This window comes from Berghia stephanieae, chromosome 3, assembly GCF_034508935.2.
Source record: "Berghia stephanieae isolate SIO BIC M18660-M18661 chromosome 3, UCSD_Bste_1.3, whole genome shotgun sequence".
NCBI classification, from domain to species: domain Eukaryota; kingdom Metazoa; phylum Mollusca; class Gastropoda; order Nudibranchia; family Aeolidiidae; genus Berghia; species Berghia stephanieae.
The window spans coordinates 45,773,990-45,790,234 of NC_088362.1; the positions used below are offsets into that span (position 1 = coordinate 45,773,990).

At 36.1% G+C, this 16,245-nt stretch overlaps 1 protein-coding gene across 1 annotated transcript in view; it reads left to right on the forward strand.

Moving 5' to 3' along the window:
- The window catches only part of LOC144967839 (noelin-3-like), a 94,246-nt gene that overhangs the window by 58,972 nt on the left and 19,029 nt on the right, over positions 1–16,245 (forward strand). Inside the window, exon 2 of the mRNA XM_078905521.1 lies at positions 4,827–5,633. Within this exon, the coding sequence (XP_078761647.1) occupies positions 5,033–5,633 (601 nt within the window). The 5' untranslated portion in view covers positions 4,827–5,032. The remainder of the gene's footprint in view (positions 1–4,826; positions 5,634–16,245) is intronic.

The following is a 16,245-nucleotide window of genomic DNA, read 5'->3' on the forward strand; positions in this document are numbered from 1 at the left end:
GGAATAACCCAGGCGTCAGCCGCAGTGCAGCGCCGCAAATTGAGCTAAGGCGAGGTGACTTGCTCATGGCCACACAGCGCAGCGGCGGGTGATCGAACTCGTTACCTTTCGGGTACGAAGCAAAGACTGTACCGCTGAGCCAAGCTGTCCTTATCATAGAGACTTCTAGTTATTGGAAATGTCCAGGTGAACAGTAAATCGCACAGACGTATTAGTATTATGTGGTCTTGTGGTATGACACTCGCTTTCGGATCGAAAGGTCCTGGATTCGATCCTCGCTCGGCGCATAGTTGGGTCCTTGGAAAAGGCTCTTTACTCACATTCTCTCACCGTACTCAGGTGCAAAATGAGTACCTGGCCGTTAACAGCGTTGTCTCTGTCCGAAAATCTGGTAATGTCGCCAACAGGCGTCATGTCATGTCATATATGTTACGTGTTGCTGTAAAGCGCTTTGAGCACATGTATTGGATATTGCGCTATATATATAAAAAAGCTCTATTTGTACATTTCTCGTGCTATTGACCAGTAAAATCCAGTACCGTGATTGTATCGTGTTAATTGAATTCCTCAATTATTTATTTTTGTAAATATGACTCACTTTTGCTGGAAGATTCATTTCACAATATCATGTCAATTTTAGACATTATGATGATATTTCAATACGAGAATATCATCCCACATATCATGAAGATTAAAATGTAAATACAGTATCTTTTTAAAAATCTTGTCATTGCAAAAAGATAAAAACTACTCATTATTGATCGTATCTGGTTCAGTAGATTGCTCACCAGATTCGGCTGGAAAAAAAAAGAATAAAAACATATAGCTGTACTAAATACACGAACCAATTTTACAATGTGCTATCGCTTATGATATTAGAGAAAGCTGAAACTAAAAGGTTATTAATTCGCACAATAAGAAAAAGACAAATGCAATTTTTAGGCATCTAAATCGACATAAATGTATTGAACATCTTGCTCTCACAGGAAAGATAGAAGGTTAAAAGAGTAAAGGTAGATCAAGAAAAAGATATTTGAATAGTTTGAACAGTTGGGTGACAAAGAAAGTGAAGAGTAATATTAGTTTTCTGAGGTTATCTGATCAGAGAGATGAATGGCGTACCCTGATCACCGATGTCTGGCACAGACTTGGTACTTGAAGAAGAAGAAGATCGCTTATGATACGTATGATAGAATATGGTGACAGTAGTTTAAAATCTCAAGAATGTGTGACTGATGCAGCGCCAGACAAAGTTCAAAGAAACATATGCAAAAAACATATCATTCATCCATAACCAGCCTTTCTCTACTTAGGATCGAACCTAAGACTACCTCAATCCTAATCGATGAAGGTTGTATTTTTTTTGTGGGGTTTTTAATTATTTTCTGGTATTTTTCTTTCTGCTCTATCTGGATCGGTAGCAATCAAATTTTTATTTTTCAGATTCTTGTATTGCACTAGTGACAGGGACCTAATATTTCAGTTTCATATTGACAACAGATTGTCTCCCTGATTGACAAAATATGGTATGTGAGCCTCCATTTCAATTGAGCTTTTGAGCTTTTACATAGCGCAATATCAACTAAACGTGCTCAAAGCGCTTTATAAGCGGTCCCCAGCCAACAGCAACCCTTAACATGTAGATCGAGACATGACGCCTGTTAGGCGATATTACAAGTTTTTTTCCGGACAGAGACAACGCTGTTAAAGGCCAGGTACTCAATTTACACCTGAGTACGATGAGAGAATGTGAGTAAAGAGTCTTTTCCAAGGACTCAACTATGCTCCGGCGAGGCTTGAACCTAGTACCCTCCGATCCGAAAGCTAGTGTCATAGCACAAGACCACACAGCCGCACCAATCTGGTCTTATGTCAAAATGAACCAGATACTGATAGATTTATTACAAAATTATATTTGAATACATATTATTAGATATGTCCCATTTGGGAAAATGAATGGTATTCGTAATTTATCAAAATACTGATTTCTCAAATTTTGGAGCTATCATTTTCTATACTTTAATTTCATTTTTTGGAAACTGGTTCATTCTGATATAATACCGAAAAGGAGACAGTGGGTCACGTTATATGAAGCTATCAGTTAAAGTTAATTATTTATATTGGTACAAGTCGACGGCTGTCGGTAACATATTTATTCTATTTGTTTATCAGATGATAAATTGTTCGAAATTCATTGACTGTAAAATTTTAGATTTTGAAGCCGTTTTCCATTATAATATTTGTTTTTGGAGATAATTTATTTCCATAAGGTTGCTCAGTACAAATTACATGATTTTGGAATCTGGTATATTAAAAACAAATTAAAAACACTAAAACTCAAACAATTCTTAGAAATCGATATAAAAGAAAACGAGTCCAACAACATAATGAAACGTTAATGTTTTAAAGTGCTATATACATAAACATCGTACAGGCTATCTTCGTTTTAAAGTTAAGCAATACAACAGAATGGGACAACGATGACGTGTACTGTTTGCAGGTCTGATAACCCAAACTGTAATAGCCTCATTGATATACTGGAAATACTCTCAAACCAAAGCCATATATTGCCCGTTGCAACAATGTTAAATCAAACCCATAATTGCGTACGGTTATCAGACCAGCAAATATGTGCATAAAGGTTACAGAAATCAAAATTCAGTGGTCACAATTGATTAAACCCCCAGTAAGTATAGTAGGATTCGACAAGCGATCCCTTGATCCAAAAGCGATGATTCGCCCACTAAACCATCGACACGATCACCTTTCCATTATTTACTAAATTCCAATAAAGAGTGTCCTTTGTCCTCATATCCCTTGGACAACTCCGGAACCGTATCATAAGAGCTTTCCCCCCATTTCCTAAGTCCTGCTGTGACCCGTCACGGACCAATTTCCTGTAGAGTCTAAAACGTCGCGGTTATGCAAAGGCCAGTTCTTACATTGACGGTTCTCAATTTTTCATTTCTATTCATCCCGTTACCATTAATACCCAAAATGCCATGGCTATGCACGAGCCTAATCTTACGGTCTGGATTCTCAATTTTCCTATCTTATACCGTAATGCCGTAATGAACAAAAATGAACATATAACATCTTCGAAAAAGAACAAAAAACCAAACACGGAACATTTCGGGCTTAAAACCCTTCTTCAGCCAATAGCAAAAAAAAAATAAAAAAGAAGATCAAATCAAAAACAAAACAATAAAATATTAACACATCACTTAAAATCCAGATAGAGAACAGAGAAATAGTCGGCGCGTCTTGTCTCAAAGTGGGGGTCCCCGACAGCTCAATTGGTAGCGTACTCGCTTCACAATCAAAGGGACCTCGATCGATCTCGGGTGCAATCGAGATTTTTTTCTGACCCCCCCCCCCCCTTGTCCACCCAGAAGTGATCTGGGTCTATTGGATCTGGCGGAAAGTGGTTTGCGATAGAATATCGTCCTATCCAAAGGATAGCAAGCAATTGCTATTGTTCGTTTCACGCTATAGAAACCAGGATATACCCCGGCTCCATGGAATGAATGGCTATGAAGGACTACGACTTGTCCCCAAGTAAAAGGATCTTGACATTTCCTCCTTGTGTTATCATTTTTGTTCGAGAGTAGAAGATATTCGGTAAAAATACATCTAGAATAAAAACGTCTGTTTAGAATGAAGCCGCCATTTTACAAATGATAAGTGTGTTGTTTCGGTTGATTTTAATCGCGTTTGCTTTGTGCAGTCAAAGGACAGTGTAAGGTCAACTTCGTTCATTCTGTTTTTTGTAAACAATCAACTATTTTTGTCCGAGAGTACTTGAGTTTATGTCATAAACCCCATGTTTTGGTTAATCAAAAATCTGCTGGTGATTTAACAGCTCTAACTGTTAGGTAATCGGTCATGTAGAAAAACAAAATTAAAGGTCGCGCTCTAGCTTATTTTGGTGTGATCTATTTGCACAATTTTGTGAGATGTGAACAATTAGTGACGTTCATCGTACATCGATAATCAACGAAAGGTAAGTAAGAGGGGAACCACGGATTGGACTGAACGGAAGGGACAGCCTGTTGTGCTGAATCAATGGGTTTTGGTAATTGGGGAATTGATTTTGGCTGTTAGCGGATACGACATTGTCGTGTTGGCGGTAGTTCTACCCTGGATACAGGCGGCTGTGTCAATAATTTCCCGTTAATTAGACTTTGAGAGGATGCAAGACCTCCCATGCACGTTGTTTTACTAAAGAAAATGTTATGGGTTGCGTGAATGAAATTGTGGTTAATGGTCTGAAAGGCTTTAAGGTAGTTGTTCTGTATGATTTAAGGGGTTTCTATGGAGTGAATTGTTCTCTCTCTCTCTCTCTCTCTCTTTCTCTCTCTCTCTCTCTCTCTCTCTCTCTCTCTCTCTCTCTCTTTCTGCCTCTCCATCTATCTATAATATATCTGAAGTCGCGGTCTACCGTCGCACTAACAAAACAAAAACATCAATAGCCGCTCTATATACCCCGAGACAATTCTCTTTTTTTGTGATAATCAAACTAATAATAACGATGATGATGATGATAATGATAATAATAATAATCATAATAATAATAATAATAATAATAACATCATCAAGAACAACAACAACAACAACAATAATAATAATAATATAATAATAATAATAATAATATTAATAATAATAATAATAATAATAATAATAATAATAATAATTGATAATAATAATAATAATAATAATAATAATAATAATAATAATAATAATAATAATAATAATAATAAAAGGAAAATTCAATTTCCACCGTTTCTCACTGTACCATTTAAAGGTGTTTCTTCTTTACATTTCAGTTGAGATCTACTTCGCCACAGGTTTAGTAACCCTCACTTATTCTGTGATTTCCACATCTTTCGTCGAAATAGAAACTCGTGAAAAATAGTTGGGAATAACTAAAGGGATATTGGTGATTTCTGTTACAGTGGAATACGGTTAACATAATATGTCTTAGTTCCATGAAAGACCAGATTTGTCTCTGAGCAATTCAAACTTACCAACCATGGAAACCTTGAAAAATTGGAGCTGGCTGTTCTCGGTGTTGGTGGTAGTCGTCTCCCTCTTCCCCGTCCCCGAGACGGCAAAGAAAAACAACTGTGAATTCGAGATGGACTTAGTGAATAATGCCATCAAAATCAATTGCGATGGGCCGGAATCGAGTATAAATATTTACGCTGCAACTGCGCATGTTTCAAGTGAAAATGAAATTGAGGGTGGTATTACAAACGACAGTGGTGATGGCGACGATGCGGGGGCAGATAAGCAAAATACGAAACCCACCACAAAACCTCATACGACCAAAGAGGATAAAGAAAATAGTAGTGACAAAAATGGACAAAATGGAAAGAGGCGTAGCAATAAGGAACTCCGTGAAGGCAAACAGGGGACAGACCATGGAAGGATGTCTGACGGGAAATGGGATCATGACTCGTCCCCCTTTGCAGACGTCGTTCGGAACGCGACGCAAAAACTTGACGATGCTCGTCGTAAACTTACAAACTACGCCGGTTCTTTGAAGAACATTACGAACCAGCTGGCCGAGGGAGATCTTCATCTGAGGAATGATATGGATAGTCTTAGAAGAACAAGCAACACGGCAACTGGTGAGTTTTTTTTTTTCTATTTATTTATTTATTTATTTATTTATTTACTTATTTATTTATTTACTTATTTATTTTTGTTTCTCTTTTCGTTTCTCAGTGTTGTCGAAATTTATATATGGTGGTATGTGTTGAAAACATAGACATAGAGATAAACATCCGTGGTTGAAAAGACATTCAATAACAACGTATAACCGTTCAAAACTACTTGGCAGATAACCGTTTCTGTGCGTGAAATTGCAATGAAGCAACCGTGTAATGACAGATAATATGTTTTTATTGTAGAGGAACTTTTCGGTATTATATCTTACAGCAGAACAATTGCTGAGAAAAAAAAATCTTTGCCCAAATACTGGGTATTTAGAGGACTTAGCAATAAAATATGTATTGTTTTGTGGGCAGAGAATAAGAAACTTGAAGTGGGTGAAGTTAAGTCTATTTTCCTCAAATTTTAGTTGCCATAGACATTCTCCAATTATTTGATGGGTATTTTGAGGCCCCGGAGATGAACATTAAAAAATTATCCTGGACAAACGATCGCAAATAAAAAAGCTTATTTTCTTTTTAAAATAGACATATTCAGCCATTCTTGTGACATAGATATAGATAGTATGCGCTTGGCTAAGAAGCTCATAACATTGCCATCCGGAAGTATAACGGACCTACACACAAAACTGTGTGTATCCATGAACGTTTATTGTCAGGTTAATACAGTTCAGTGAGCATTACTCATAAACGCGGATGGCAAAAAAAAAAAAAAAAACAATAACAAAGACCTGAGTGACGTAATCTTCGAACTATCTATACTTTCCATTTATATATTTTCTTATCATCATCAAATATACGTCACACACCCAACAAACACTCAATACAAATATCCCATTTTATTTTTGATAACCCAATCACTCCCTATCCCATCACGGTCTGACAAGGACTCATTACGGCCTTTCCATTTTAATTAACAGCTCCGTAAAATAATTGAATTTAAGAAAAAAAAATACACGACGGCAGCTCGTGTCTTGAATTCCTTTCGACATCAACAGCTGCAATTCTTTTTTAACTCATTAATGGCCAAACGAAAAATTATTACAATCATTATTTCTATTATTATCTATTAAGTAATAAAACCATAAATAATCTCACGAAGAATGGGACTCGGAATTAAAATGAAGCCCGCAATTATTACTTAATAGGTAAATTATAATAAAAATAACGCGAGGATAATATGATGCCTGATAATAATAGTCCACTCCCGCTGAAAGAGGATTAATCAACGTTAAAACATAACGTTTCCTATTAACATCATATTCTGCCATTATAACCCTGCCTCCTCCAACTCTCTCTCTCTCTCTCTCTCTCTCTCTCTCTCTCTCTCTCTCTCTCTCTCTCTCACACACACACACACACTCTCTCTCCTTGCTTTTTTTATCATCGCTTACAATATTTTCATCATTTTGTGTGATATTCATTGGCTTCATCTTCGTCCCATGCATTTCATAAAGCTGTGATGCATTTTACATCGTTCTTAACGTTATCATTTTTATCATTAAAAATATTATTCGGCTGTTTGCATCCTATTATCCTGATCGCCGTCATTAAGTCTTTATATTGTCAAATTTACAACCATCACTATCGCCATCATAATCGTCGTCGTCATCATCATCATCATCATCATCATCATCATCATCATCATCGTTATCATCATTACTACAACCACCACCACAACTACAACCAACGCTGCCGAAAAACAAAATCAAATGTAAAATGAATAAGACAACAATTTATCCAGATCTTTTGAATAATCTGAATAGAGACATTGAACAGGACATTTTCACTGATGCTTTTGCTGAATGGAAGTCAGTCAAATATATATTTTGTAGTAAACTATTTAATCAATATGAATTGCTTTTATTAGTTATTGACATGCTGTTCCACAACCATTTGAGAGCTCTATCCAAACAGGATCTTGTGTCTGTATCTGTTCTAGGCTGGTCTAACATTCTAATCACTACAGTGTAAAGATCAATAAGACTCTATTTTGGAATCCGCTTATGCACCCTTTTTCAAACAGTCCTTTTTGTTTCATGCTTAGATTGGCTATTTGTAAACAAAGATAAACTATAGATAGAACGAAATTGACGTCACTCAGGTCTTTGTTATTGTTTTTCGACATCTGTGTTTATTAGTAATTCCCACTAAACTGTATTAACCAGACTATAAACGTTTACGGCTACACAAAGTTTTATGTGTTGGTCTGTCATATTTCCGGATGGCAATGTTGTGAGTTTCTTACCCAAGCACACAGAATCTAAAGAGTTTTTTTGGGGTTTTTTTAAATATTTTAACTACACCATTATATGTCTTGTCATTTATAAACAAAAAACGTTGCAAATGCCACAAAATTCCTTTTAACACTGAAAATGAAAAGGAAAGTGTTTTCCCATTGGGCAGTCAAGGTTGATACAGTCCAAAGAGGTCCAGAGATTTACCCATTGTTCTCGTCCACCCCTATACACTTAAAACCTTTTAACTAGCGCTACCTCTAAACAACTGCACTTGTTATCCTGCGATAGGATCATTATCAAGTTCTCCCTCCAGGGGCTATTTTCCCCATTTTCGTTCAAGTTCTCTTTTGTGGGATGTTTGCTTATTGTCCCATTATCGCATACCCTGAAGCCTGTTTAAAGCATTTTGGGGCAGTTTTCTCTGATAATTTAACAGATCCCCTATGTTCTAGATCACGTTTCTAACCGAGTTTGTGTTTATATTAAATATCAGGAGAGGAGCATGATGATAAATTTCTTTGTGTTTTAGCAATAGACAGCTATTGGGGTTGGAGTATTGTAACTGTTTTGGATTATTTTCATGAATATAATATTTCAAAGTTTAATCATGTCACTTATTATTTGATGTGATAAAATACTAATTATAAGGATGATGCATATAAGATGATAATAATAATAATCATGATAATAATAATAATAATAATAATAATAATAATAATAATAATAATTATAATAATAATAATAATAATAATAATAATAATAATAATAATAATAATAATAATAATAATAATAATAATAATAATAATGACGAATAGGATCATGATAATAACAATGATGATGATGATGATGATGATGATGATGATGATGATGATGATGATGATGATGATGATGGTGATGATGATGATGGTGATAATAATGATAGTGATGATGACGACGACGACGACGACGATGATGATGATGATGATGATGATGGTATAATCGGACAATACATTAGAAAGCAATTGAACACATCAGCTCAAAATACTTTTCCCGAAAGTTTGCGATTAACTAGACAGTTTTGACTTAATTACATCATAATGCCATTAAATTCTTCGTTGAGGGAAAATTTACTTCATTAAATCCCGCATGTTTAGAACGTTTAAGAAGATAGAAATAAATATTGGTTTTAATACTGATTCTTAGAGATAATGATGGAGAATATTTTGAGATCAGATCCATCTCCTATTTACCTTCTTTACTAAAATGAAATGATTCAAACATCACAATATTTATTCATTTGTGTATAAGCTAAAATATGAGATTGTATAGCAATCAATTCTCTGTCATAAATAAGAGCTGAAAATATAGATAGTGGAGTTTTTCCGCATAGGGCGTGTTAACAAGAAATAATAATTTAATTATAGTATTTATAATTATCTATCACTGTTTATAACTAAATTTTTAAATAGCTGTAACATAATATTTTTAAAAATGTATGTCCTTCCGCCACGACATCATAAGATATTGTCGCCTAGGCATTCCACGAAGGAATATAGATAATTCATCAAACAAGATGTCTGATGTCAACAAGAATCACCCGTGTTGTTCAAGTGAGTAAATAAGGAATTAATAATCTTGCCCAAGGATAAAAACGAAAGTACCTGAAGCGGGACTCGAATCAGGGACCTTCCGGATCACTGTGCAATGCCTTAACCACTCGGTCTCTTCGCTCCCCATAACATAATATGTGTTCTATTTTCAGACTGCTTTACTTTATTGATGATCGTAATGCGTTTTTATTAGTTTTAAAAATATATTTTAATGCGGTAGGAAATGACATTTAGGACACCCGGGGAATGAAGGCTTGTGACTGGTTGATACATAATTAGAAATGTGTTGTCCTAGAAAATGTAATGGTGTAGAACGTGTGTGCTTATGAATGAATGAATAAATGAGTGAATGAATGAATGAATGAATGAATAAATTGTGAATGGTTGAAACATCGTTAGAAATGTATTGTCTTTAAAAATGTAATGATAAAGAATGTGTGTGTTAATGGATGAATAGACGAATGAATGAATGAATGAATGAATGAATGCATGAATGAATGAATGAATGAATGAATGAATGAATGAATACATGGACAGTTGGTTGGCTGGATGAATTGTGCCTAGTTAAAACATTTTTAGAAATGTGTTGTCTTAAAAATGTAACGTTAAAGAATACGTTTGCTTATGGATTCATGAATAAATGAATGAATGAATGATCAGTTGGTTGGGTGGGCTATTGGAGTGTTGGATTAATAGATGTATGATTTGAATAGTGGTTGGATGAATTGATGTATTGGTGGGTGGATGGGAGGATGAATGGATGAATGAATGAATGAATAGAGGAGTGGCTAATCGGATGGTTGGATTGATAAAAAAAGAGAATGGATTGGGAAAATGGATGGCGGATAGATCAATGGATCGACAGGCGGATTGTTTGGAAGATGAAGCGATGTTTTGATGAATGGATGAATAGTTGGGAGATGGTTCTGATTAATGTAAGTATAAATGGATTACAACAGGGTAGAACAAGCTGATTTTGTTCTGATGTTTAGTCGTTTTGCTGTAATATGTTATTTATTTTGTTTCCTGAAAAATTATTTGCTTGTGTTTATATATTATTATGGCCAAGTTATTGTCATTTATTTACTTATTTATTTAATCACTTATTTATCTATTTATTTTTTTCTGTCTATTTATTGATTATATTCATATTTATTTATTTATCTATTTAATTATTTTGGTAGTTTCCTTTTACCTGTATTGATTTGAAATTATTTGTAACTGCCCGGTTCATATTATTGGCAATTGCCTAAAATAAACCTTTGAATTGAATTTAATTGTTATTATGACTATCAATACTATGCTGGTGACCATTGCTATACGTAACAAACAAAAGTCTATACTACGGTATACTATTTTGAGATTGTGAAACAATGAAGTAACGTAATCGCTTACAATAACAAATCAGATTCAATCATAACAACTTGGGTTTTTTGGTCATGGAAGATTGGGTATCTAGATCAGTCAAATCAGCAAGTACTTCGTTTTAGACGTCCTGTTAATTGTGAGGCTCTGTGGTCTTGTGGTATGACACTCGCTTTCGGATCGGAAGGTCCTGGATTCGGACACCTCGCCGGGTGCATAGTTGAGTCCTTGGAAAAGGCTCTTTACTCACATTCTATCATCGTACCCGGGTGTAAAATGAGTACCTGGCCGTTAAAACCGAAAAAAATTTGTAATATCGCCTAACAGATGTCATGTCCCGTCCAAAATGTTAAGTGTTGGACAGGGACCCCTTGTAAAGCGCTTTGAGCTCGTTTAGTGGATATTGCGCTATATAAAAGCTCAATTTAATTTAATTAAATCGAAAATAGAGCAAGAGGTTGCTACTGTCCGTTGAATACTTAAAAAAAGCCACGTTTTTTATGTCGGTGAAGTGCAAAGATTAAACCCGAGTAAGAAGGATATTTTTACGTATAATTGAAAGTATCAGAAAAGCAAAATTTAGAGAGGAAAAAGATTTAATTAAGATTTATAATTAAATATGAATACGCATAAAACTTAATTCTGCAGTGATACACACCGTGTTCAATGCGCTTCAAATGACCTTATCTATTCCATACTGTACAAATCACCTTTTAGGCGTCTGTTTTGTATTAACTTATTTCAGTCATTGAATATAGATAGCGTTGATATCTGAGTCGAGTGGGATTATGCACAGTGTTTTAACCAGGGAAACAACGCCTTAATGTCGCAATCTTATCATCATCCGTTTTATTTGTGGTTATGTGATCTAGTGGTATAATACTCGCCTTCGGACCGGAGGGCCTGGGGTTCGTGTCCCATTCTGAACAGTGCATAGTTGAGTTCTCTTTACTCACATTCTCTCACCGTACGTGTAAAATGAGTGCCTGGCAGTAAGATGCGTTGTCTCTGTAAGAAAAGTGTAATTTTGCCCAACAGGCTTCTGTCATGTCGCGTCCTACCTGTTAAATGTTGCTGTTGGTTAGAGACCTTTTGTTAAGTGCTTTGAGCACGTTTAGTTGATATTGCACTGTATAAATGATCCGTTTTTTTCTCTCTCTTGTTACGCTCATTGCTTATAATTTATAGCAAGACGATAAATATTACAACTGATTCACAGACGTTACCGATTTTTGGCAATGTAAAGGGCGAAACTGAACGAGACATTAGCCTGCTTTATCTAGATTCGTGTAGCGTGGCTCAGCGGTATGGTCTTTGCTTCAAACCCGAAAGACACCGAGTTCGACAACCCGCCGCGCTGTGTATGCCCTTGAGCAAAATCACCTATCCTAGATTGCTTTGTGAGTGGCGCTGCACTGTGGCTGACGCCTGGGATATTCAAGTCTCCAGTTGGAATAGATCCTAAATATTATTTCCCCCTTGGGGATGAATAAAGGGAATTTTATTCATTTTAAACGGATAGGTGGGGAGGGGGGGGGGGGGGTTAGGGTTAAACAATCTTAGACCGGTTCCTTTATTTGTGAGATGAGCGCTCTATCACTGCGACATCGGAAACCATAGAAACTACATTATAATTCGTGTATTTTGAGTGTCGGTGTACTTTCAGGTGTGAATGAGTACACTGAACCCCCATCAAAACACCATCACCCCTAAATTGTCATAACCATCAACCTCTTTAAGCTTTTACGCTTGATAAAACCACCCATTCTTCCACACCTCATTACCACGTGCGGTAAAATCGATGTGAAATGTAACTCTAGAATGCTAAAACAACGTAAATGTGATACTTCATTATATATATATAATATATATATATATATATATATATATATATATATATATATATATATATATATATATATTTATGAGTGTTGGTGGGTACTCGTAGGTACGAAAGTGCTCGATAATGATGGTTAGAGCTAATATAGAATACAAATTGTCACTCACAAATTTTTGTGGCCGAGACGTTCGTTTCTGTGGGCTCATTCCACGTCCTCAGTCGGCGTAATCCTTAATAATGTCCAAATATATATATATATATATATATATATATATATATATATATATATATATATATATATAAATATAAATATATGAGTAGAGGGTGGAGGAAGGTGTATGAGTGGAGGGGGGGATGAAATGTACGATTGGAAGGGGGAGAGGAGGGGGGAGGGGGTGGCCCGGTGGTTAATGCATTGCGCTGAGTCCCAGTAGGTCCCGAGGACGAGTTCCGACTCTGACAATTTCGTTGTCTTTTTTCCCCCTTGAGCAAGATGATTAAACCCCAATAAGCTCACGTGTACAACATGGGTGATTCTTGTTGACATTAGATATATTATGCTTGACGGATTAGATATCTATTTTCCTTCATGAATGCCTGGGAAATCTGGATATGGCGTAGAAGGGCGTAATTTTTACTTATTTATCGAATCATTTTTCTTCTTCTGATTCAGAAACGATTCCAATGCCTTCTGATAAAACCGATCTTTTTGCCATGTTATAATGGACATGCTTTCAAACCAACGCAAAATATTGTTTTGCGACAATGTCAAAACAAACTCATAATGTGCGTCTATGTGGTCTTGTGGTTTGACACTCGCTTTCGGATCGGAAGGTCCTGAATTCGAGTCTAGCTCGCCGCATAGTTGAGTCCTTGGAAAAGGCTCTTTACTCACATTCTCTCACCGTATTCAGGTGGAAAATGAGTACCTGGCCGTTAAGAGCGTTGTCTCTGTCCGAAAAATGGTATTATCGCCCAAGAGGCGTCATGTCACGTCTTACATGTTAAGTGTTGCTGATGTACAGGGATACCTTGTAAAGAGATTTGAGCACGTTTTGTAGATATTGCTCTATAAAAGCTCAAGTTTTTTTTCGTTTCAAAAAAAAATGTGGTTGGTCATAAGATCTGCGAGTTTATGTGCACGTCAAATAAAACACAATTTTGCATCTTGGCCAGAAAAATAAAACACACAACGTTAAACCTGTTAACTGCCGTAATTTGGAAAGACACGTATTTAAGAATTTGGCCAGAAAAATTGTCTTTCAAATATCGATCAATTTAAATGACCCTCGTCTTGGCAAATACTCACAAACCTGGGACCTTTTGAGGGTCATTCTAATCTAGCGATATTTGAAGGACGAGTATTCTGTCCAAATTTTTGAATACGTGTTTTTCCAGAATAATGAGCTAACTCTCTCCTTACCAGTCATGTTCAGGATTTTCCCCAAAACCTCACACCCAACTAACACATAAATATATTTTATATTATATTTTTATCACTCAAACACAGTAGCAGTAAAGTTTTTTTGCGAAAAATAATTTCTTTAGCAAAACATGCTCTACAACATTATCTTCAAATTTTATGAAGTACAAAAGAAATTTGAATAATTGTTGGTTGTATCGTAATGAATATGACGATTTTCCTATAGTTGGTAAGGAGAGGATTAACTGGTTAAACATTGACAAATTCGAATTGACATGATACTTAACTTGTCAAAATGTCCCAATCCGAACACGTTTTCCTACGACAAGATAAAAACTCACAAATGTGACGCACCTCTCAGTCGGGTATCATGGTGGAATGTACTACACAAAGGAGAAAACTTAGACAAAATTCATAATAATAAGAATCTTGAGCTTTTATATAGCGCAATGTCCACTTAATGTGCTCAAAGCGCTTTACAGCAACATTTAACATGTAGAACGAGACATGACTGCCTGTTAGGCGATAATACAATTTTTTTCGGACAGAGACAACGCTGTTAACAGCCAGGTACTCATTTTACATATGAGTACGGTGAGAGAATGTGAGTAAAGAGCTTTTTCCAAGGACTCAACTATGCGCCCAGCGAGGCTCGAACTCAGGACCTTCCGATCCGAAAGCGACTGTCATACCACAAGACCACATAGCCGCACAATGCTTTGCTTTAAGTTACGTCCTTTTGTCAAATAATAGAAATAAAATTCATGTGTGCATGGAGAAAAGGAGCGATGAATTGAGGGGAGAAAATGCCTGCCCGACTTTGATCCAGGGTTAATGGGAACCGGGATGACATAAAATAATAATTATGCTATCATCAATGAAGGTAGACTGGAGTCTAATGATAAGAAAGGTAAAGAGGTAGAGCAAGCTTCCAGTTATGACGCAGTTGATATATATATATATATATATATATATATATATTATATATATATATATATATATATATATATATACCCCCACCCCAACCAAACCCCAACCCAACCCCAACCCTTGTAACAGGTCATAGATAAAGTGATCTCCGTAAATAAATAAGTGATTAATAAAAAATAAAAAATAAAGTAAATAAAATTCACTTTATTCATCCCATGGGCGATTTTTGTCTCTATGGTCTATTCCAAGGGAAGAGTTGAATAACCCAGGCGTGATCCGCAGTGCGGCAACGCAAATTGAGCTAAGGCGAGGTGACTTGCTCCAGACCACACAGCGCAGCGGCGGGTGATCGAACTCGGTACTTTTCGGATGTGAAGCAAAGACTGTACCGCCGCTGAGCCACGCTGCCCCGTCGGTTCCATTTATTAGTCCTAAAGAGTAAATCTATCTTAAGGTTTATTCCAAGGAAAGACTGGAATAACCCAGATGTCAGCCGAAGCGCTGCGCCGCAAAGTGAGCTAGGGAGAGGTGACTTGCTCAAGTCTACTTAGCGCGGTGGATAGTCGAACTCCATACCTTTCGTGTATGAACCAAACACCATACGCTGAACCATGCGGCCCCCACCCCCTCTTCTGCATTGTCGTTATGGCAAGACACGAATTCATCCAACTACGATTTCCTCGAACTTGTTTTTTTTTTTTGCATGTACCAAGGAGTTTGAGGGAACCGTGCCCGAGTGTATTTACATCTTATATACAGAATCAATTATTAATTTCTCAATTCTGGAAAATTAATTAGATATTCTCTTTGACCTGTCGTGACAGCAAAGAATTTGCTGTAACAATGAGTAATTTAATAATTAAAGTATATACTATTTGAATTCAGATAGACAACTCTAATTACATTACTATGCCTGGTAATAGGGCAGTACTTAAACTAACTTTAGACGAGAATTGCAGAAAAATGGCCATTAATTCGCAAATGCCAAATGCTACATATTGTAACGTAAGTATTGATACTGGTCTTATGGGCTAACAAGCTAGTTTACTTTAAGCGATCATCTAGTTTAGGAAGATGCTGTGACGATTTGCTCCGAGAAAACCTTTTTTGGATTGTGTGACCTTTTGGGCTTGACATTGTATGTATCTGTGAACGTCCGAAGCTGTTTTAGTAGAAACAACTA